At 47.4% G+C, this 17,020-nt stretch overlaps 1 protein-coding gene across 2 annotated transcripts in view; it reads right to left on the bottom strand.

Moving 5' to 3' along the window:
- DIS3L2 (DIS3 like 3'-5' exoribonuclease 2) overlaps positions 1–17,020 on the bottom strand; it is a 184,511-nt gene that overhangs the window by 21,747 nt on the left and 145,744 nt on the right. For both annotated transcript variants that reach the window (XM_082288256.1, XM_082288257.1), the window contains exon 15: positions 15,737–15,816. In XM_082288256.1, the coding sequence (XP_082144382.1) occupies positions 15,737–15,816 (80 nt within the window). The remainder of the gene's footprint in view (positions 1–15,736; positions 15,817–17,020) is intronic.

The following is a 17,020-nucleotide window of genomic DNA, read 5'->3' as shown; positions in this document are numbered from 1 at the left end:
TGTTTCATATCCCAGTTCCTCTACTGAGATTGTATAGAAGTGAGAACAAGCTCTCTTGATGCCAAGGTCTGCAAAACCTCATGTGCTGCTGGGCGAATTTAGCAAGTATCTCCATCCCTGATTGTCACAGTCATAACCTGGTTACTCCAGCTAGATCCTCCACTGACTTTTATGGATCCCTCAGCTGCTTCTAAGAGCAGAGAAACCAGAGCTAAATCCATGATGATATCCTGAAACTGCTCCCGTGGGTCAGGGTTTTACTAGATGAAGGGAAGCTTGGTTAGAATTAAGACCCAGGTGTGATGAAGAACTCTTGCAATGTTACCTTCCAACTCCTCCAGAGTTCAGCAGCACAGATCAACCTCCTGAAAAAATCTACCATCACCAGAAAGCAGACACACAGATAGATCTGTCAGCACATTTGTGCTGCTGAAACCAACAGATCTCGGCACTGGATCATGGTAAGATTTGCAACACTGTCATCTCACAAAGCCTTGGAAGTGCCTTTTAATCCCTGGAAAAGGAGCACTTCAGGCATCAGTTCTTGACTTTGCATTTGAATGTTGCAAAGCCAAAACAACAACCTCTCTTGGAGCACAGGGCATATCCTAAGATGCCCTGGAGCTTTCTTGTCCTACAGACATTGAGTAGTAATCTCCAAATGACAAAACAGAAATAAAACCATATATCCTCATGCTTTGGTGAGCCTCCAATCCAAGCCTGACAGATACCTGGCTCTGGGTGTTGCATCTCTCAGACTGCTTAACCCTTGAATAAACAGGGGAAATGTACATTTAGACAAAGCCTGGCTTTATCCCTTTCCCCCTCCAAATCTAGTTTAAAGCTCTTTCAATAAGCCTTACTAACTCCTATGCAAAAATCCTTTTTTCCCTTTGAGACAGGTCACCAGCAGGCCTGGTACTGTGTAAAGCAACCTGGGATCAAAAAAATCCCAAATTCTTCAGTGACCCCAGGCCTGGAGCCAGGTATTGATCTGCTCCTTCTTCCCGTTTCTTCCCTCATCATTTCCTGTAACTGGAAGAACAGGGAGGACATTGCCTGTTCTCCTGATCCCTTAGTCAGTTATCCCAAAGCCTTGAAGTATCTTTTGAATATTCTTGGACTTCTTGTTGCAACAACATTGCTGCCTACCTGAAAAATCAACAATGGATAATATCTGAGGGCCATACCAGGGCAGGAAGTTTTCACTTTTTTAACCTGGCCTCAGGGAGGCAGCAGACTTCCCTAAGGAGTGGGTCCAATCTATGTACTGGGCCTTCATCTCTCTAGCAAGGGTTACTCAACAACATCCAAGTAAAAGCTTTGGGAGCTTCCTCCAACTGATCAACCTGTTAAATCTGGACAGCTGAGAAGGACAGTGAAGCTCCATCAGATGCCCTTCACTGACCAGTTTCTGCAGGGGACAAACCCACTCAGAACCACTGCCTGCAGCAGCAGCATGATTGTGTCAAGAGGTGTTAAGAGAAAGGGGACACACAATAGTTAAAACAGACAATCCAAGTATCTGGAAAAGGGCAGGGATTACAAGAATCTGGTAGCCCACCATAGGGAATACAACAGCTTCTGTTACTGCCCACATTACACGTGCTCACTTACAGCTGTCTGGACGTGACAGACACCAGCAGCTTCTGTGAGTGCTTGTGGGAACATGTCCCTCCACAGCAAGAGAGGCACCCAACCCCATTTCAGCCTGAGCTTGCTCCATATCACACCAAGACAGATCCCATACGGAAAGGAAACAGTTCGGGAGTGATGCATGGATGGGCTGAACGTCAAAGCATGGGAAATACAGCTTAGGGTACGTGCAATCCAGGCACATTATACCCTCTTTGAAACTCACTCTCCCATTGTTATTTAACATCCTGCAGGTTTCAGCCAGAGACTCCCGTCCACGCCCCAAACTGGCCTGGGTATAGCTTGGGAAGACGAAAAGGAGCTTGAAATGAACTGTGGAAAGATTTAAGTGCTCTAACTGCTGCTTTCCAATACAATTTTCCACTTGGGGCAGGGGAAGGGAAGGAGGAAAGCCTGACAGTAGTTGAGAGCCAGTCACAATTGTGACAGGTTCTTCTTTTCCATTTCCAACCAGCTCACAGGCAGAAGGAGCACTCTAACTTCCATTAATTATCACAGCCTTGTTCCAGCCCAGGGTTTCAGAGCAGCAGTGGCAAATTCTTAGGACCTGTTAGGAGCAGGTCCTGCCTCAAATTGTGCTACACTGCTCGGTGCAGTAAAACTCTGTAATTCATGGAACCAAGAGCTACTGCAACTCTTCCTAGAGTACCTCAGTTTGAAGCTAAGGGAATCTCCTGTAGGCAGCACCAGTTCTGTCAGAGAAGAGGATCACACAAACAACTTCTTGCACTCTAGACTCTGAGAACAGGTTAACAGACACTTAACAGATGGATCTCTTGCACACCCAAGCTGTACACACAGAAAAAAAGGAGATTAACAGAGGAGAACATCACTTCTGTCTCCTCCCTGGCTACCAGAGACTCCTGTTGTAACTCTACCACCACGTGAAGTTTATTGCATTTATCAGTCCTGATCACTGGATGTGCAGCTTCAAAGTGTGCACATGGTGTTCAGGGAGATGCAGACAGCTCAAACACACAGCCCTCACACAATTGGGGCAAAATTATTATGAAATATTGCTATGTGGTTTCTCCCACTTTTTGGCTTCATTACAAACTATCAATGAACATTATTAAAAAATAGCTGTAATTGAGATGTGTCTGTGCAGAGACTAAGATGCCCTAGCTCAGCATTTCAGCCCATGCTGCCCCATGTCCCTTCCTGCTCCTCTGCCAACACGGCTGATCCACCCTCAGCTGGCCTCCCCTGCTGAGACCCAGACCCAGTCCCTGCTTCCACCCACTCCCAGCATCCAGCTGCAGGTACCATGCCTTCATGCTCACTGATGACAATATGTGTCATTCTCCCTTCCCCACTTGATAACAGACCTTTCCAGAGCTGCCCCCTCTGACACTCATGGTTTGCAAACCACTTACAGGTATTTCTGACATTGAGTAATGAAAGGAGGGAGATGCTGCTGCTGCTGCTGCTTGATGCAGCCAGACCTGCTTCCCAGGGACCCCACAGTCACCCCAGCAGATGCTGGTGAGCTGTCTTGGGATTCAGGTGCTTTGTGGCTCTGAGTGGAAAACAAGCCCAGCCACACGCATTGTTTCCCTGCCTGCACCACCTGGAACAGCTGATGGCTCCAGTTACGGCAAATTTACCAGCCTGGAGCAGGTGAGGAGCAAGGCAGTGTGCCTGTGTCTGCACGGACAGATCCAAAAGGAGGAAGGGAGACTGACTGTGAATTCAAATTTAGAGTGATTGGGACATACTGTGTGGGGATGCTGAGGTTCACGAAGCAGCTCCACATTCAGCTCTGAGTCACACAGGAACCAGCCTGGGGAGCAATTACTGGTGTACAAATGCTCTTGAGCTGCAACAAAAGAATGGCAAGGAGTTTCTCATCAAAACCCCTTGAAATCTTTATCTTGCCCACTTAGGCTTGGGAGGATACTTCCTTCTTAGACAAATGAAGCCTCAGCAGAGCATCTGGGATGCTGGAGAGGAAGTGTCCAGTGACGTGAATCAAGGGTGAGCAGCAGTCACTGCAGCACAGCAGCAATGACAGCCCTGACAATATCACCCCATTCCCATGCCAGCACTTGTAACTGCAGGAACTACACTCTGTTAGGAACGACCTGTTCCCCTAATTCAGTCCTCCTGCCTCCTCTGTTAAAAGATTTTCCTGAAACTGTGTAGGGCTTTGACTAGCCAAATGCACTTTGACATCTGACTTCAGCCCTCTAGCTGCCAGTGCATCACCCCCTGCAAGCCCAGCCTGGGCTACTGAGAGCCATAAGGCAAGGGGAAATCCCTGAACCACAGCCTGCTCCCAAATCAGGTCTGCAGCACTAACGAGCTCCCCACACTTCAATCTTTCTCCCTGCATCCTCACACACAGATGAGCTTTTTATTCTAGAAACCCCATACACTACTCTAGGACTGAAAGGGAATTACATTACAGCAAGCACACGCCCAGCTGCTCATTTTGTATGTGCTGACAGTCTCGTTTCAACTCTACTTTCTATGTTTAAGGTGTTAATGGGAACCTTGATGCATTTCAGAGGGAATGTGCACAGATAGAAGACAGATGCATGAGTCTAAAACCTGGCTCCCAGATTTCATATCAAGTGCTGGATTTGTTTATATCCATATGATACAATCTCCATAAAAGCAATCAACCACCACCAAAAGGAGATGTTTCAATATCTGCACAGCCTTCTCACGCTAGGCATTAGGTTTGCTTTTATGATGCAGAATAATATAATGTATTTCTTCCACAAGTTCCCAAATGTTGTTATTAAGTGTTGCTTCTCTAATAAAATATGCTGCAACATACAGCAGTACATGATGTGGCATTTACACAAGTCTCTTCTCCATATAGGACTTGCTGGCTTTTAAACAAATCTGTCTCTTCTATACACTACAGAAGCACAAGATGAGTAATTACGTTCTCTGCTTAATAATGTTTTTGCAGTGGCCAATTTAACAGCTAATCTCCACAAACCTCTGAGATAGTCCCCCAGCAGCTACATTTGCATGTTGTAATCAAGTCTTAGCTATTAAATCATACTTTGCAACAATAGCTGAGCTGTCAACGACAAAGCAGTGGCTCTCGGCTCTTGCACTGGCACCATGCAGGCAAAAGCCCTGGACAAACATGCACAAAACCTCACTGCTCTGCCAGCTAGGAGGGCATCCCTTTGCACTTTTGGGAGCTTGGAAATGGCTACACCCATGACGGATCTCAGGACAAGCATCCCTTGTCTCGTTCTGCTCTCTGGTCAGTCAGCTTGCAAGCTGTTTTCTCCAAGCCTGCCTGCTGCTCTCTGCAGTGATGCAAAGACAAACTGGTTTGGTTGTGGTGCTCTGCTGTACTTCTCTAACTGCTTTTTATGGTGTCCTTAAAAGCTGAGCACACTGGGTGTAACAGAGAGATCCCTCTGTGGCAAAGGTCCTGCCTTGGCTGCGTGGGCAGAACAGCTTGTGGAGCCATGCTGTGATCAGAGCACTGCATCCCTCAGGGTTAACCACGCTCCTTGAAAATGCCCTGCCCGATTTCCCAGTTTCTTTGCTGTCCTTGTTGATCACAGTGCAGCAAGAAGATATGGTTGAGAGAGAGGGCAGACCAGCACCAGCTCAGTTAAGTGTCCCTGTTAGTGTCATCACAGTTCGGCTGTGGAGCCATGAATAGCTGGTGTGACATACAGCATTAAACAGAGATTTGATCTTCCTCCACTGGCTTCGACCAGGGACTGATCCCCTGCTCTGCACTTCCCATTTGCCCTCCCAAAACCTCATCCTCAAAGAGACCCATATAAATTCTGGCTTAGCTCAGCACCATATTCCTGCTCCTGTACATTCACTGAAGCAACATGTCCCTTCTCCTCTGCTTTCCCACAACCTCAGTTTTCTCTCAGTGATTGTAAATATCTGAGTGACCTGAGTGCATCTGTCAAAGAACAGCACCAAGAGGCAATTCCTATGAATTCCCTGCAGCAAACATCACTGCACTGGTCCAGTCTGTTACTGGTGCCAAAAACTCTTGCTCTGAACCAGATTCTGACTCTCTGCAAAATGCTGCAAATGTGCAATAAATAGCAGAGCCCTTTTGAATCCTGCCTTTTGCAGTAGCCTTACCAGAGGCAGAGTTTCAACACAGCAACGTGGATCAGCCCTACCCAGCCACATCGATTATGTCTTTCTGTCCTAATGATTGTTCTACACATTAGCACAACATTTATTTCTACCTTGCTGTGTACTTCCCATTTATCCAGAAATCTGACAAGGTCTCCTTCCTTTTAACATGGAAACACAGGGAAAGGAGAATTTCTTGCTGGAATTGGCTCACTCTGTGAAAGTAGACAGATCAATCTACATCCAATCTGTCTCACTAATTGTTGGAGGCTGGAACTGACCTGGGGCTGGCCTGGCTGGGAGTGAGTGTGTGAGCACGGGCAGCCTGCTCCCAGCTTCTCCTGCTTTATGCTGCAAACAAGTCACACCAGACTTCTTTGTGCATGGTGGACCCCGTCTGCTCCCCTGTCACCCGGACACTTGTGCCCAGCCACATGTCAGCAGGGTGTGCCTGTCTGTCAGCAAGATTGCAAATGAGCACTGAGCTTAAACAAAGCAAGAAAAACTCATTAATGATAAGATGTATTCTCCCCACTTCACTTTAGGTCTTATTTTACCACAAAGTCCTTCCCAGGAGTACTTCCAGAGGGGCTAAGCCAGTGTGACCTTTCTTGAAAGCCAGGACAACTGCACGTGTAGCTGATCACTAAATCGATTATGTTGAGATGAACATCAACTCTTCTACTACATCAGTTTGTTTAACCTGGACTATCTCAGCAAAATGAGATTATGCCAGAGATGCAAAATGTACAAGAGCTCTGCCAGAGCTGGTTTTCACCACGGGGGTGGTGCGATGAGCAGTCAAGATGTCGGTCTCTGTTCAGCTCAGTGGAGATAGAAAGAAATATCTACAGGCAGCCCAGAGGCAGGCAAGAGCTCTGCTGTAGAAGGCAGGAGTGAGCAGTGATCCGATCAGTGAGAGATGGTCAGGAACAGTTAATCACTGCTGTGTTCAAGTGTCAAAGTTACTGGAGGAGTTGGAGGGCAGAGAGCAAGGAAAGGAGGAGGGGAAGTGGGGGATTCCGTGTTGCTCAGCTCACCAGGCCAATACCCAGAGTAGTGTGGCCCTGCAGAAGCAGCAAAGCCAGATAAGACCTGAGCCAAGCTAAAACCCAGGCTGGGTTCTGCACCTGCTTGTACCAGCCAAATGCCATGTGCAGGTAATCATGCCCACAGCAGCAGGGCTTTGCAGTAACTGAGAGTTGAGTGGCAATGCTAAAACTTCACTCTTCTCTATTCCCTTCTGTTTGATGATGGCAAAGTGCTTTACAAATGCTAATAAAAAAGTCCCTGCGGATTCTTGCTCTTTTTTGCTCTATGGGTGATGGTGGAGCAGAAACAGATTACGTGACTTGCCAGAGACCATGCAAGGAACAGCCTCTGAGTTGGGAGCTGACCATGGAGCTCCTACCCCAAGTGTGGTGAGCTGGCGAGAGGTCCAGTGGGATCATCAGAGAACAGGACATTCCCAGAGGCAGAAAAAGCTTGCAGAACATCTTGACCAATAAGGAGGCTGCTCATTTAAGAGTGCTGCATTTCAGATGAGACAGGTGAAGGACACAAAATTTAAGATGTTCAAAGCTGGTCTGAGGAATTTCAAACCATCTTCCATTAAAATTAATGGAAACATTAATGCAAAGTACACTCAGATCCTCAAGCAGGTTCTTTTCAAGCAAGATCTTTCCATTAACTTGAAAGGAAGTTGTGCCCAAATCCTCTTACATCGCTGGGAATGTCTGAGACAGGCGAAGTCAGGTTACAGATCCATTAGGCTCCAGATTGACTAATGCACGGCCAATTGAAAGAGGTGAAAGTGCTAAGCTGTAAAAGGAAGTCCACTCGGGGTGACCTTGATTGGGGAGCTGAGAACACAAAACATGTGTGTGACTTGGAGTTCCTTTTTTTTGATGGAGAAGTAGGGAGGTATGGAGGGAGTGGAGTCCATTGCCAGGCTGATTTAGCTGCTCTGAACTGTGGAAAAAAAACACTGAAAAAGCAGCAGGACCAAGAACAATGCACAGCAGTAGCTGGAAAAGTAGAACTGTGACCTTAGTTGCTCAGGAGAGGGTAAGAAAAGATAGTTCCACTCTCACCCCCAAATTTGTGAGGACATAATTTCAGTAAGGTCCATGGAATGCCCAACTCAGCAGAGTACATGGAGAGAAGAGAGTTGTGTCAGTGCAAAGCTGGTCTTTTACATTAACACAGCAATGTGGCAGGAATTTAAGACTAGGAAGATTATTTCACCAACTGATGCCCTGTACCTGGAGGCCTTCAGGTAGCTATTACTCTGTTAAAAAAGACTTGTAGGGTCTAAAACACATTCCAGAAGCGCATTTGTCCTTGAAAGAGAATTCCCTGTTCTTCTCTTGGCACAATTTCCCAGTTAATCTCTCTTGCCTTTCAAATGCATGCTTCATTTCTAATCTGAACACTTCAGCTTTCAGCCATCAGGTCTTTATGAGAGAGCAATCCCAGCTGGCTGACAATCCACCCGGTTACTCCAGCTCACACTGCCAGTGCCCTGGGGAACCAAGGTACTTAGTGCTGCACAGACCTTAGAGGTCCTGCCCATGGCAAACTGAAACCCTTGCTCCCTCTGGGCAGACAGTTCGGATCCAACAGCAGGATGTCGAGCAGGAATGGCAGGTTTATCCCCAGGCAGAGCATCCCTCATCACAGCCAGCTCCAAGTACTCAGGATTCCCTTCATCACCTTTGGTCTTACCCCACTGTCTGTCCCTGCAAGCAACTCTCCACCCTTAGTTTGTACCCAAAGCACCTCCTGACAAAGCAAAAGAAGGTGGCACATCCTCCCACCCACTGTCCCAGCACTCCTTGCTTGTATCATCCCAGGGTGGCCAGCAAAACCTGCAACTGGCAGAGAAGTCACTCTGCACTATGCCTATACATTCAAGGACGCAGAGACTAAGCCAAAACAAGGACTCCTTTTCCCTATTTGTTAAGAAAAAGGTATGCCTAGAAATCCTGCTGGGAGAGGGATAGCTAGGGGGTCTGGTGATTTTTCTAGCCAGATCCCAGCCCAGGAGAGGGCCTTCCTTGACACAAAATCAATTCAGCAACTTGGGTTCATGATGAAATTGAGAGGTGCTTCTTGTGAAGGGACAATTATTCATTCCTTCTCACATCAGATCTGTCCTCTCCCATGGTTGTAAGGGCTAATCACAGACTCATCTAATTCAGGGCTAAGAACCCACATCCACAGGTTAGCAATTCCAGTCCAGATATAGCTCACTGCCTTGGGCATTAGTCAGACACACACAGGCCAGGGAAATGGTGCTGAAATGCTGCTGAGGGCTTTCAAACATATTGTTAAACAAATGGATATGTAAACAGATCTCTGGGATGACACATGGAGACAGCATCTCTGACTCAATTATAACTGCAGCTAATTTTCTCACCTACCTGACTGCCACCAAATACCCAGACACCTAACACTGACAACAGGGAGGTTTTACAGCTCCTTCCCAAGCAAACACTGAAGCAAGTAAGATGACAAATCCCTTTGATTCAGCCTAGGGAGAGAAGAGAGGTCCCGCACTTACTGGGATTTAAGACCCCAGTCCTTCCTGCCTCTTGTGGGTGGGAGCACACACTGACTACTCTGGAACCCTGCTGAAGATTTAAAGAGAGCTACTGGTCACTGTGGGATACTGTGTAAGTCACTAAAGAAAGCTTCAAACATTTGCTTGGAAGGGTAAAGGTAATGTTCAAACCCCATCTGCCTGCTCAAGGAGAAGGTGGGTTTCCCTTGATCACCTTTTCCATTTGCATCTCCCTCATTGCACTGACACTCCAAGGATGTGGCAGTTACTATTTCTACAGCTCTGATGGACTGGAAACCTATTACTAAGCAGCAGGGTGGCAGGAGGAGTCAGGTCTGTGTCAAGAAAAGCAGCTACATAATAACTGGGCAGAGCCTTTTGCAAGAGTCCTTTTTCCCCACCTAGGAATGGCTATAGGGGCCCCTCTGGAAGGAAAGAACAACTCTCTGCTCCTCAGAGTTTCAAGTGACAAAGGCCACTTTGCAGCTTATGTCCCGACAGCCTTTGGAGGTGCAAGACAGAAAACTGAGCTCATGCCTTAGGCAGGAAGATTACGTATCTTTTGAAGTTTTAAAGGTCAGACTCCAGACTTATTCTCCTGGACAATTTACCCTTCACTGAACCAATGCCAAAACCAGGAGGACTGGTTTATCTCCATGTACAGTGACAGAATAATTCACCAGCCTTGCCTGGCCAACTCCAACGCTTACCTTTTGGCAGGTGAAGGGTGCACTTGGCAGGTGAAGGGAGTACTTGGGTAAAATTTAGTGTCAACAGTGAAACAAAAAACAAGACATGGTAACAAAAGAAAAATTCCAATGTGTTATCTTCTCTCTTTTTTTTTCCCCCTGGTAATTGCATTAATTTTATTTTGTTCTGAAATCTAAACAAAGCATTTCATAAGTTTCAGGTGAATAACTGCTGCAAGAAAGCATCTGTCCAAGCCTGTGGTGTCAAGGGACATGTACGTGGATTTCCCCCACGAAATTCCAGTCTACCAGACAAGACAAACAGGAGAAGATGACACTTTCAGAGACTTCCCTGGCCTTGCAGGTTGGAGTGGGACAGAGCATGATCATTAACTGGAAAATCAGATGCCACTGGGGAGCTCCTTTACACCAACACAAGCAGTGCTGCTCCGCTGGGATGTGTGCCATGAAACAACCATGTAATGAGGCAGGTCAGGCACCCAGGGACTATGTGAGCTGTGCAGCAGCTCCTTGTGCAAACAACCCACTCTGCAAGCCTCAATTTCTCAAAAGGAACAAAACACCTTACGGTAAACCTGCCAGCTCACTGCAGAACAACCAGGTCCATGCTAAAGTCCAACACATGAGCTGTACACCTGGGAAGTATCTCTGAAAACAAATCAGCAGCTGTGTCAGCTGCTTTACATATTTTCTTCCTAGCACTGCCAGTCAACAGCTCTTCTAGCAAAAAAGAAGAAACTCCAAACAATTCTGCTTTGCTCTTTTTCAGAAAAACAAACCCTCCCAAACCTCCACCCAAACTCTGTTTACACCAAACCTGCTGCAGTCCTGAATGGGAGCAATAAATGGAGTGAGTTAATGTGTTAGTGACAAATAACCCATTCAAACAATTCCAGCATAATTATAGGTTGGCTCTCTTGATGTAACATTGGGTACATCACTGCAGATATTACATTCACCTTATGAAAAGATTGCACAGAGGAGCTCGGTTGGTAACCCAAACAGCATTATGTATCATGAGTCTGTCAGCATCAGGAGTGCATGCACCCTGGCATTTGAAGTCCTGGTGTTTTAAGTGATAATCCAATGTACCAGACATCATTGATCTCTATATAAAAGGGGGCACCACTTTTCCTTTCAACTGGAGCTATTTTTCACTTCTCATTCTGAAGAGTTGTGTGCTGCTGCCCGCAAGTGGCTACACTGCACAGCAGCTCGATCTGCAGCACTCAGTGTCCCCAGAGAGAAAAAGTGATCAATACTCCAACACTGCTTTTGTAAGAGGTCTCTAAGTGCTTCCACACGAGATGCTGCTCCTCTGGGTTTCAAAATTACTCTGAAGAAAACATGAAAGCCCCCACTGCAAATTCATAATCCCGACACAAACTGCAGCTGCAGCACGGAATTCAAATTAAATTCACTGGTGAGCTGCAAGCTGGTCTGTTGGCAAAGGTGGAATCTGGGATGTGGGGAAGGGACCTCAAAAACAGACCAAAACCTGGACGCTGAGGAAGCAGGAAAACCATATTAGAGAAGTACCAAATGGGGAAAAGGAAGTGTCATGCTTGACAGGGAATCACACCTCCCCAGTGGGTCTGGGATGGCAGAGACCCTGAGCACTGCATCATCTGAGAAAGGTGGCAGTAATCAGAGAGTCTTGGGAGGGAAGACAAAGGCATTTGAAGGGTCAGACTTGCTGCGGGTAGGTGGGCAGAGCCTAGGAGGTCTCCAGAGAAGTGTCTGGATAGTGATGGTGAGTGCAGAGAACAGACTACATTTTCTATTTTTTGGGTACAGCCAAAAGACGTTGGACTTCTTGCTTAATTTCTTCCAGGGGGATCTTGAATTGGCTTTGGCTCTTTTTGCACACAGGATGGAAGAAGTCTTTCATGCTGATCTGTAACCTTTATGGATCTCATCCCTCCTGGCAGCCCACAGGACCAGTCACGCTTCAGGCTGGCTTCAGAGTGGGCACTTCCTCAGCACAGCCCGTATCACATTCCTGGGACGGGGACTGGTGAGTGCATGTTGTAAGACAGGATTCATGAGCCATGGTGGATGTGAATGAACTTGATGTTCTTTCACTGCCTGGCTGGGTTTTGCAATTCGATCCTGTGCAGGATCAGAGAAATCCAGCCTGTGTCAAGAGGCAGTGACAGAAAGCCAGTCCCACTGTCAACACCCGATGCATGCCGTGTCAAGACCTGACAGGACGTCTGGCAGGGCTGTCCCCTCCTGGATGTCACTGCTCTAGGGCCATCTGAAGGTTGACAGTATTCTGCTGTTCCAAGTGTCACCCATCACTGTCCGTCCTGCGTCACAGCACAATGCTGTCCCCTCACAGGACATCATCTCACAGAGCTCTGAGCACCAGCCTGGGGCTCTGTCCATTACACTCACTGATCTCCATTAGTGAGAACTTAAGCAACATGGCTTAAAAATGAGAAAGCAGACTACTTGCTTCTGTCAAGTCAAGCCACTTCCTCTGGGGCCAAGAAGGACTGACAAGCTGGGAAGGACTGGCAGCCCCAGGGATGAAAATGCCGAGGTCTGAGCAGGAGGAAGAGGAGAAGTGATGTCCCCTGGTCTCACCCTTGTGACCGCAGAGGCAGTGACAGCCCCACTCCTCCATAGAGCCACTGGGACTATCAAGTGCCACTGGATACCTATCTATTATAGCAGGGGTTGGAAGGGCAGGGTGAGCAGCTGGCTGCTCAGCACCTCTTTTGCTCTCAGTCCAAGATTTCCAAGACTTCCAAGGTTCCACTGAGTTCAGTCCACCCAAAGTGCCTGGCACCCAGGGTGCAAGAGTGAAGCGGGTAAGTGCTGTGCCCATGAATGTTCCTGCAAGCAGGCAGGTAACAGAAAACTGACAGGAGCAGCAACATTTCCTTGGAAGGGTTTTATCATTTTAAAGGGAACAAATTCCAATTGATTGCCCTTGTAAGAGCCTGCATGGTACTTGCACTTCTAGCCTAAGCAATAGAAATTTTAATTGCTCTGGTAATTACACTTTCAGCAATGCTGCAGTCCTTTGTTCTCCAAGTGGGAGACCAATATCCGCTGTTCTCCGGTGGCCCCGTCTGGCTGCAGCTTGGAACAGCATTTGCCACTTGGAGGGGAAGGGACATTCCTTCAGTGATCACGGTGACACCGAGGCTTGACATGCACAGCCTGGCTCACACAGATCTCTGGGGCACTGGGCACACTCCCCAGGTCAGAATGGGTTCCTGCCAGCCACAACCATCTCCTGCTCACAGCTTCCTCCTGTTAAAGCTGCTGCTCAAGAGCTTCACACACCTGCACTCCTGCTATAAGTCTTTCCCTGGAGTAGGCCTCAGGCCCGATGCTTTGCTGAGGGCACTGAGCTCTGGGGTGCACATTTCCAGTCTTTCCCATTCATGATCTTGCAGTGTTGTCACCAGTATTTCTTCTCTGGGCTACAAATGGTTCCAAAATACAGTGTAGACACCAAGGTTATGTTGCTTTAGCTTCTGGCTGCATCTTTAGGAGGCAGAAGAGCTGTTACCCCCTGAGTCCTCATGGGTACTGTCAAAGCCTGACTACACTTGGAAGAACACAAGCCCTACAAGTTACCCTGGAAAATTACTATAAGGAAAAACTATTGTGACATGTGCCTCATTGCTGTATGGATTAACTGTATCAGATTAACCCTACAACAGGCCCAGTGCTTGAGAAGAACAGCTTCTGCTTGGCTGAGCAGGAGCCACATCTGGTGCTTCCCAACACTCTCCAAATTTAAAGTTCTTGTTGCCAACAAAGCTGCAGCACATGGGAGCTCCTACAAAATCACCCGGGGTACAACCAGAACCAAGCACACGTTCGGCTCAAGGGCATTTTACCTGCAAGAATGCGTCAGCCATAACACAGACCTTCACATTTCAGTTCACCAGCCAAGGACTGTCAGAAGTGCTGGGTGGCACACACAGCACTTAGGGGGATGAGCATGTGTGCAAACTTAGCGAGGCTCTCCCTGGGAAATGGAATCCTGCTCTCCCCAGGTTGGTCAAGCAAGCTATAAAATACAAAGTAGGGGGGCCTGCATGGAGGTGTAATTGCTGTTTGGGTCTGCCAGGCACACGCAAAGTCTGGGTTTACTTGCAATTACATTCATTCTGCCCACGCTGTATTTTTCCAAGCTGTGATCCCAGCTGGCATGGCCCAGGGTGGCTCAGCTCCCATGCTTGCCAGGAACACAGGACACAGCCATACATCTCTCCATCAACAGCTGCTGACATGACACAGCTACTTTGTCACACACTGGGCCTCTCACAGCTAAAAGCAAGGTTTCCAAGCAGAATTGCTACTGGCCTTAGCACTTAAACAAAACAGCTCCACTCGTGTCCTTGGAGTTTCCTCAAACAATGGCAGAAAACACCCACTGGAGCCTGGGGAGAGGAGGGTCTGTGGCAGAAAAACCACAGCTGCTGATTTTTGAGATATACACCACACAATTAGAAACACTGTTCTATAAACATCCTTAACAAAGCCCAGCAGGTCTGGGGGGTTTCTTTTCCTCGCTGTCCATTGTGTGCCACTGCCTTTAAAACCCTCAAAAACAAATGCTCTTTCCTTGTTGATTTTATGCTTTGTCACTGAAGTGCACGTTGCCCTGTGAACTTGGCGGTGCTGGAGGTACCAACTCTGCTCATACAAGGCTCTGGGCCTGGGATACTTGGGATGGGACCACGTACCACGTGCTAATCACCCACCCACAGGCAGGAAGGAGTCTGCCACAAATGATCTCCCTTCTTATTTAAATATTAAGATTTCTCAGCTAAGACAGTGGTCTGTGCATTTGCAGACATCCCTCTTCCTTTCTGGGACTGCTCTTGTTGGTGTTTCTGAGCAGATCTAATTACAGACTGTTCTGTTCATTGACAATTTCATATACTCTCCTTTTTTTAGGTTAACTTGAATAACTGGCAAGAAGCAGAACTACAAGGGTGGAGTAACAGGCCATGGATTTATGACATGCTGGTATTCAGGGTGAACACAGAAATATCCTGAACTCTGCTGCTGCTGTCAATTTGATAATGAGAATGTGATTTGAAATAAAAACATCTTGGGTGCCAGTTCACTACAGCAGCTAGTAAAAATAGGCAGAATACCTAGAAATAGAGGACTCTGTGCTCCAAACACATCCAAAGCTTGAATATCATATAGTATCTTACAAAAACAGAGCACGTGGCTGCACTGGGGCTATGGTACCATAAAGGCCACTCAGTGAACCCATGCATGAGCTTTAGCAGAGAGAATGGGGTGCTGTGTGGGTCTAGCTAAGCTCAGGTGAGGGCTCTCATTTCAAGTGCTCTGCAGCTGTTGGATGCTTTCCCACAGGCCATGCTCCCAGAGTCACCCCAGCACCAACAGTCCAGGGTGTGAGTTGCAAACACCCCTGCGCAAAGCCTGGGTGAGCTCTGTCAGAGCCTGAGGTACCCAAGAGCAGGACTTCTAAATGAATAAAAGCAGCTTTTAAAGCTAGAGCAAAAAAGGGGGCTGCAGGGCATCGTGCATTTTAAAGAATCTAGCCTTTACAGGAGCTGTTCCCAGTTTCAGGTCAAGCCTGAGGCCTTATTTAATCTACTTTTAAGTGGTACAAGCAGTTGTGATCCCTTTGCCAGAAGGCAGGGCAGTCTTCTTTCACTGCACCTTCCCCTGTTTGCTTCGTTTGCTGTGTGTAATCTTCCACAACACTTACTTGTTGCTGTCCCGGTACTGATAAATATAACAGCCCTGAGGCATCCCACTCTCCTGGTCCAAGGTAAACGAGAGCTTCATCTGCACAGAGGAGAAGGGGTGTGGGACAATGAAAAGAGAGAGAGAGAAAAAAAAAAGCAACATTTTAGGCTTTCAGTCATTACAGCAACTTCAAGCGAAGCTTGTGGGAGAAAGCTTAACTCACCAAGGCTGACACGCAAACACCATGGCCTGGAACATACTGTGGGGTTCCAAACCTCAGGGAAAAGTCACATGCGTTGCAGAAACCTCTTGCTTTTTCCACCCTTTGTTACTATAAAGTGTTCGTGGTTCCTCTGAAATGCACGGGTCGTAACAGCTCACCCCTCCAAACCCACCCACACACACCACCCTTCACCAAAGCGATTGCGGTTCCCCTCAGACACTAAAGAAATGAGTTTCTCCATCGGCAGCTGTAGTTCCCACGAGTCTTTCTCTGAAAACTTTCCCGGCTCCATCTCATTCCTCCAGTGCATTAGAACAGAGGAGAAACCACAGAGGGAAAGGTGACAGATTTTTCCTTCTGTGCAGAGTTATTAAAGAGCTGTTAGAAGGGTTTGCAGTTTGGATCCGCCTCCGGCAGCGGGCTATGATGGGACCTGGAAGCTGCTTTCGTTGCAGCTCCAAGAAGGCATTCAGCAAGGGTTTTCGGATTTCAAACACGGCTCGTTTTATTTAAGGGGGAAAAATTAATCCTCTTTCAACAAGCAGCAGAATGGTTCAGTAGGGAGACTTTTTTGCTGAAAATGTCTTCAGTGATTTTATACACTGAACTGCCTAGAAAACGGCACGGAACTGAGTTCTGCAACAGCCCTACACATCCAAGCAGCCCCTCATTACCCAGGGGGAGGCTGCTGGCCCCCAGGTCAGTGTCTCACCAGCTCTCACAGCCATGAGGTGTAGCCCCTGGGCTCAGCAAAAGAGCTGCAGACCCTGAACAGGGGCCAGTAGGATGGGTAAGAAGGGCAGCATCCTTTAGAGGAGGTAGCTGCCAGTCTTCATGCACTTTTTTGGGGTCACAGAGATTACTATCAGCAGGGCTGTTGCCAGTGCTGGATTGTGCGCAGGACTCTTGAAATGGTCTGGAAAGATCACCACAAGGGCTAAAACTCAAAGGAGGTTTGTTAGGATGAGCCCAACCTTTCTGAACAAGGAAAGGAAGAGAGAGCAGTGTTGAGCCACTGTGTTTGATCACAGACTCCTCTCCTCTGGGCTCCAAGAAAATTGCTAGCTTAAATTAATGACT

Source organism: Coloeus monedula, assembly GCF_965178545.1.
Source record: "Coloeus monedula genome assembly, chromosome: 10".
Lineage (NCBI taxonomy): Eukaryota > Metazoa > Chordata > Aves > Passeriformes > Corvidae > Coloeus > Coloeus monedula.
The sequence above is the reverse complement of the archived record's forward strand: the minus strand, read 5'-3'. Positions and strand labels throughout refer to the sequence as shown.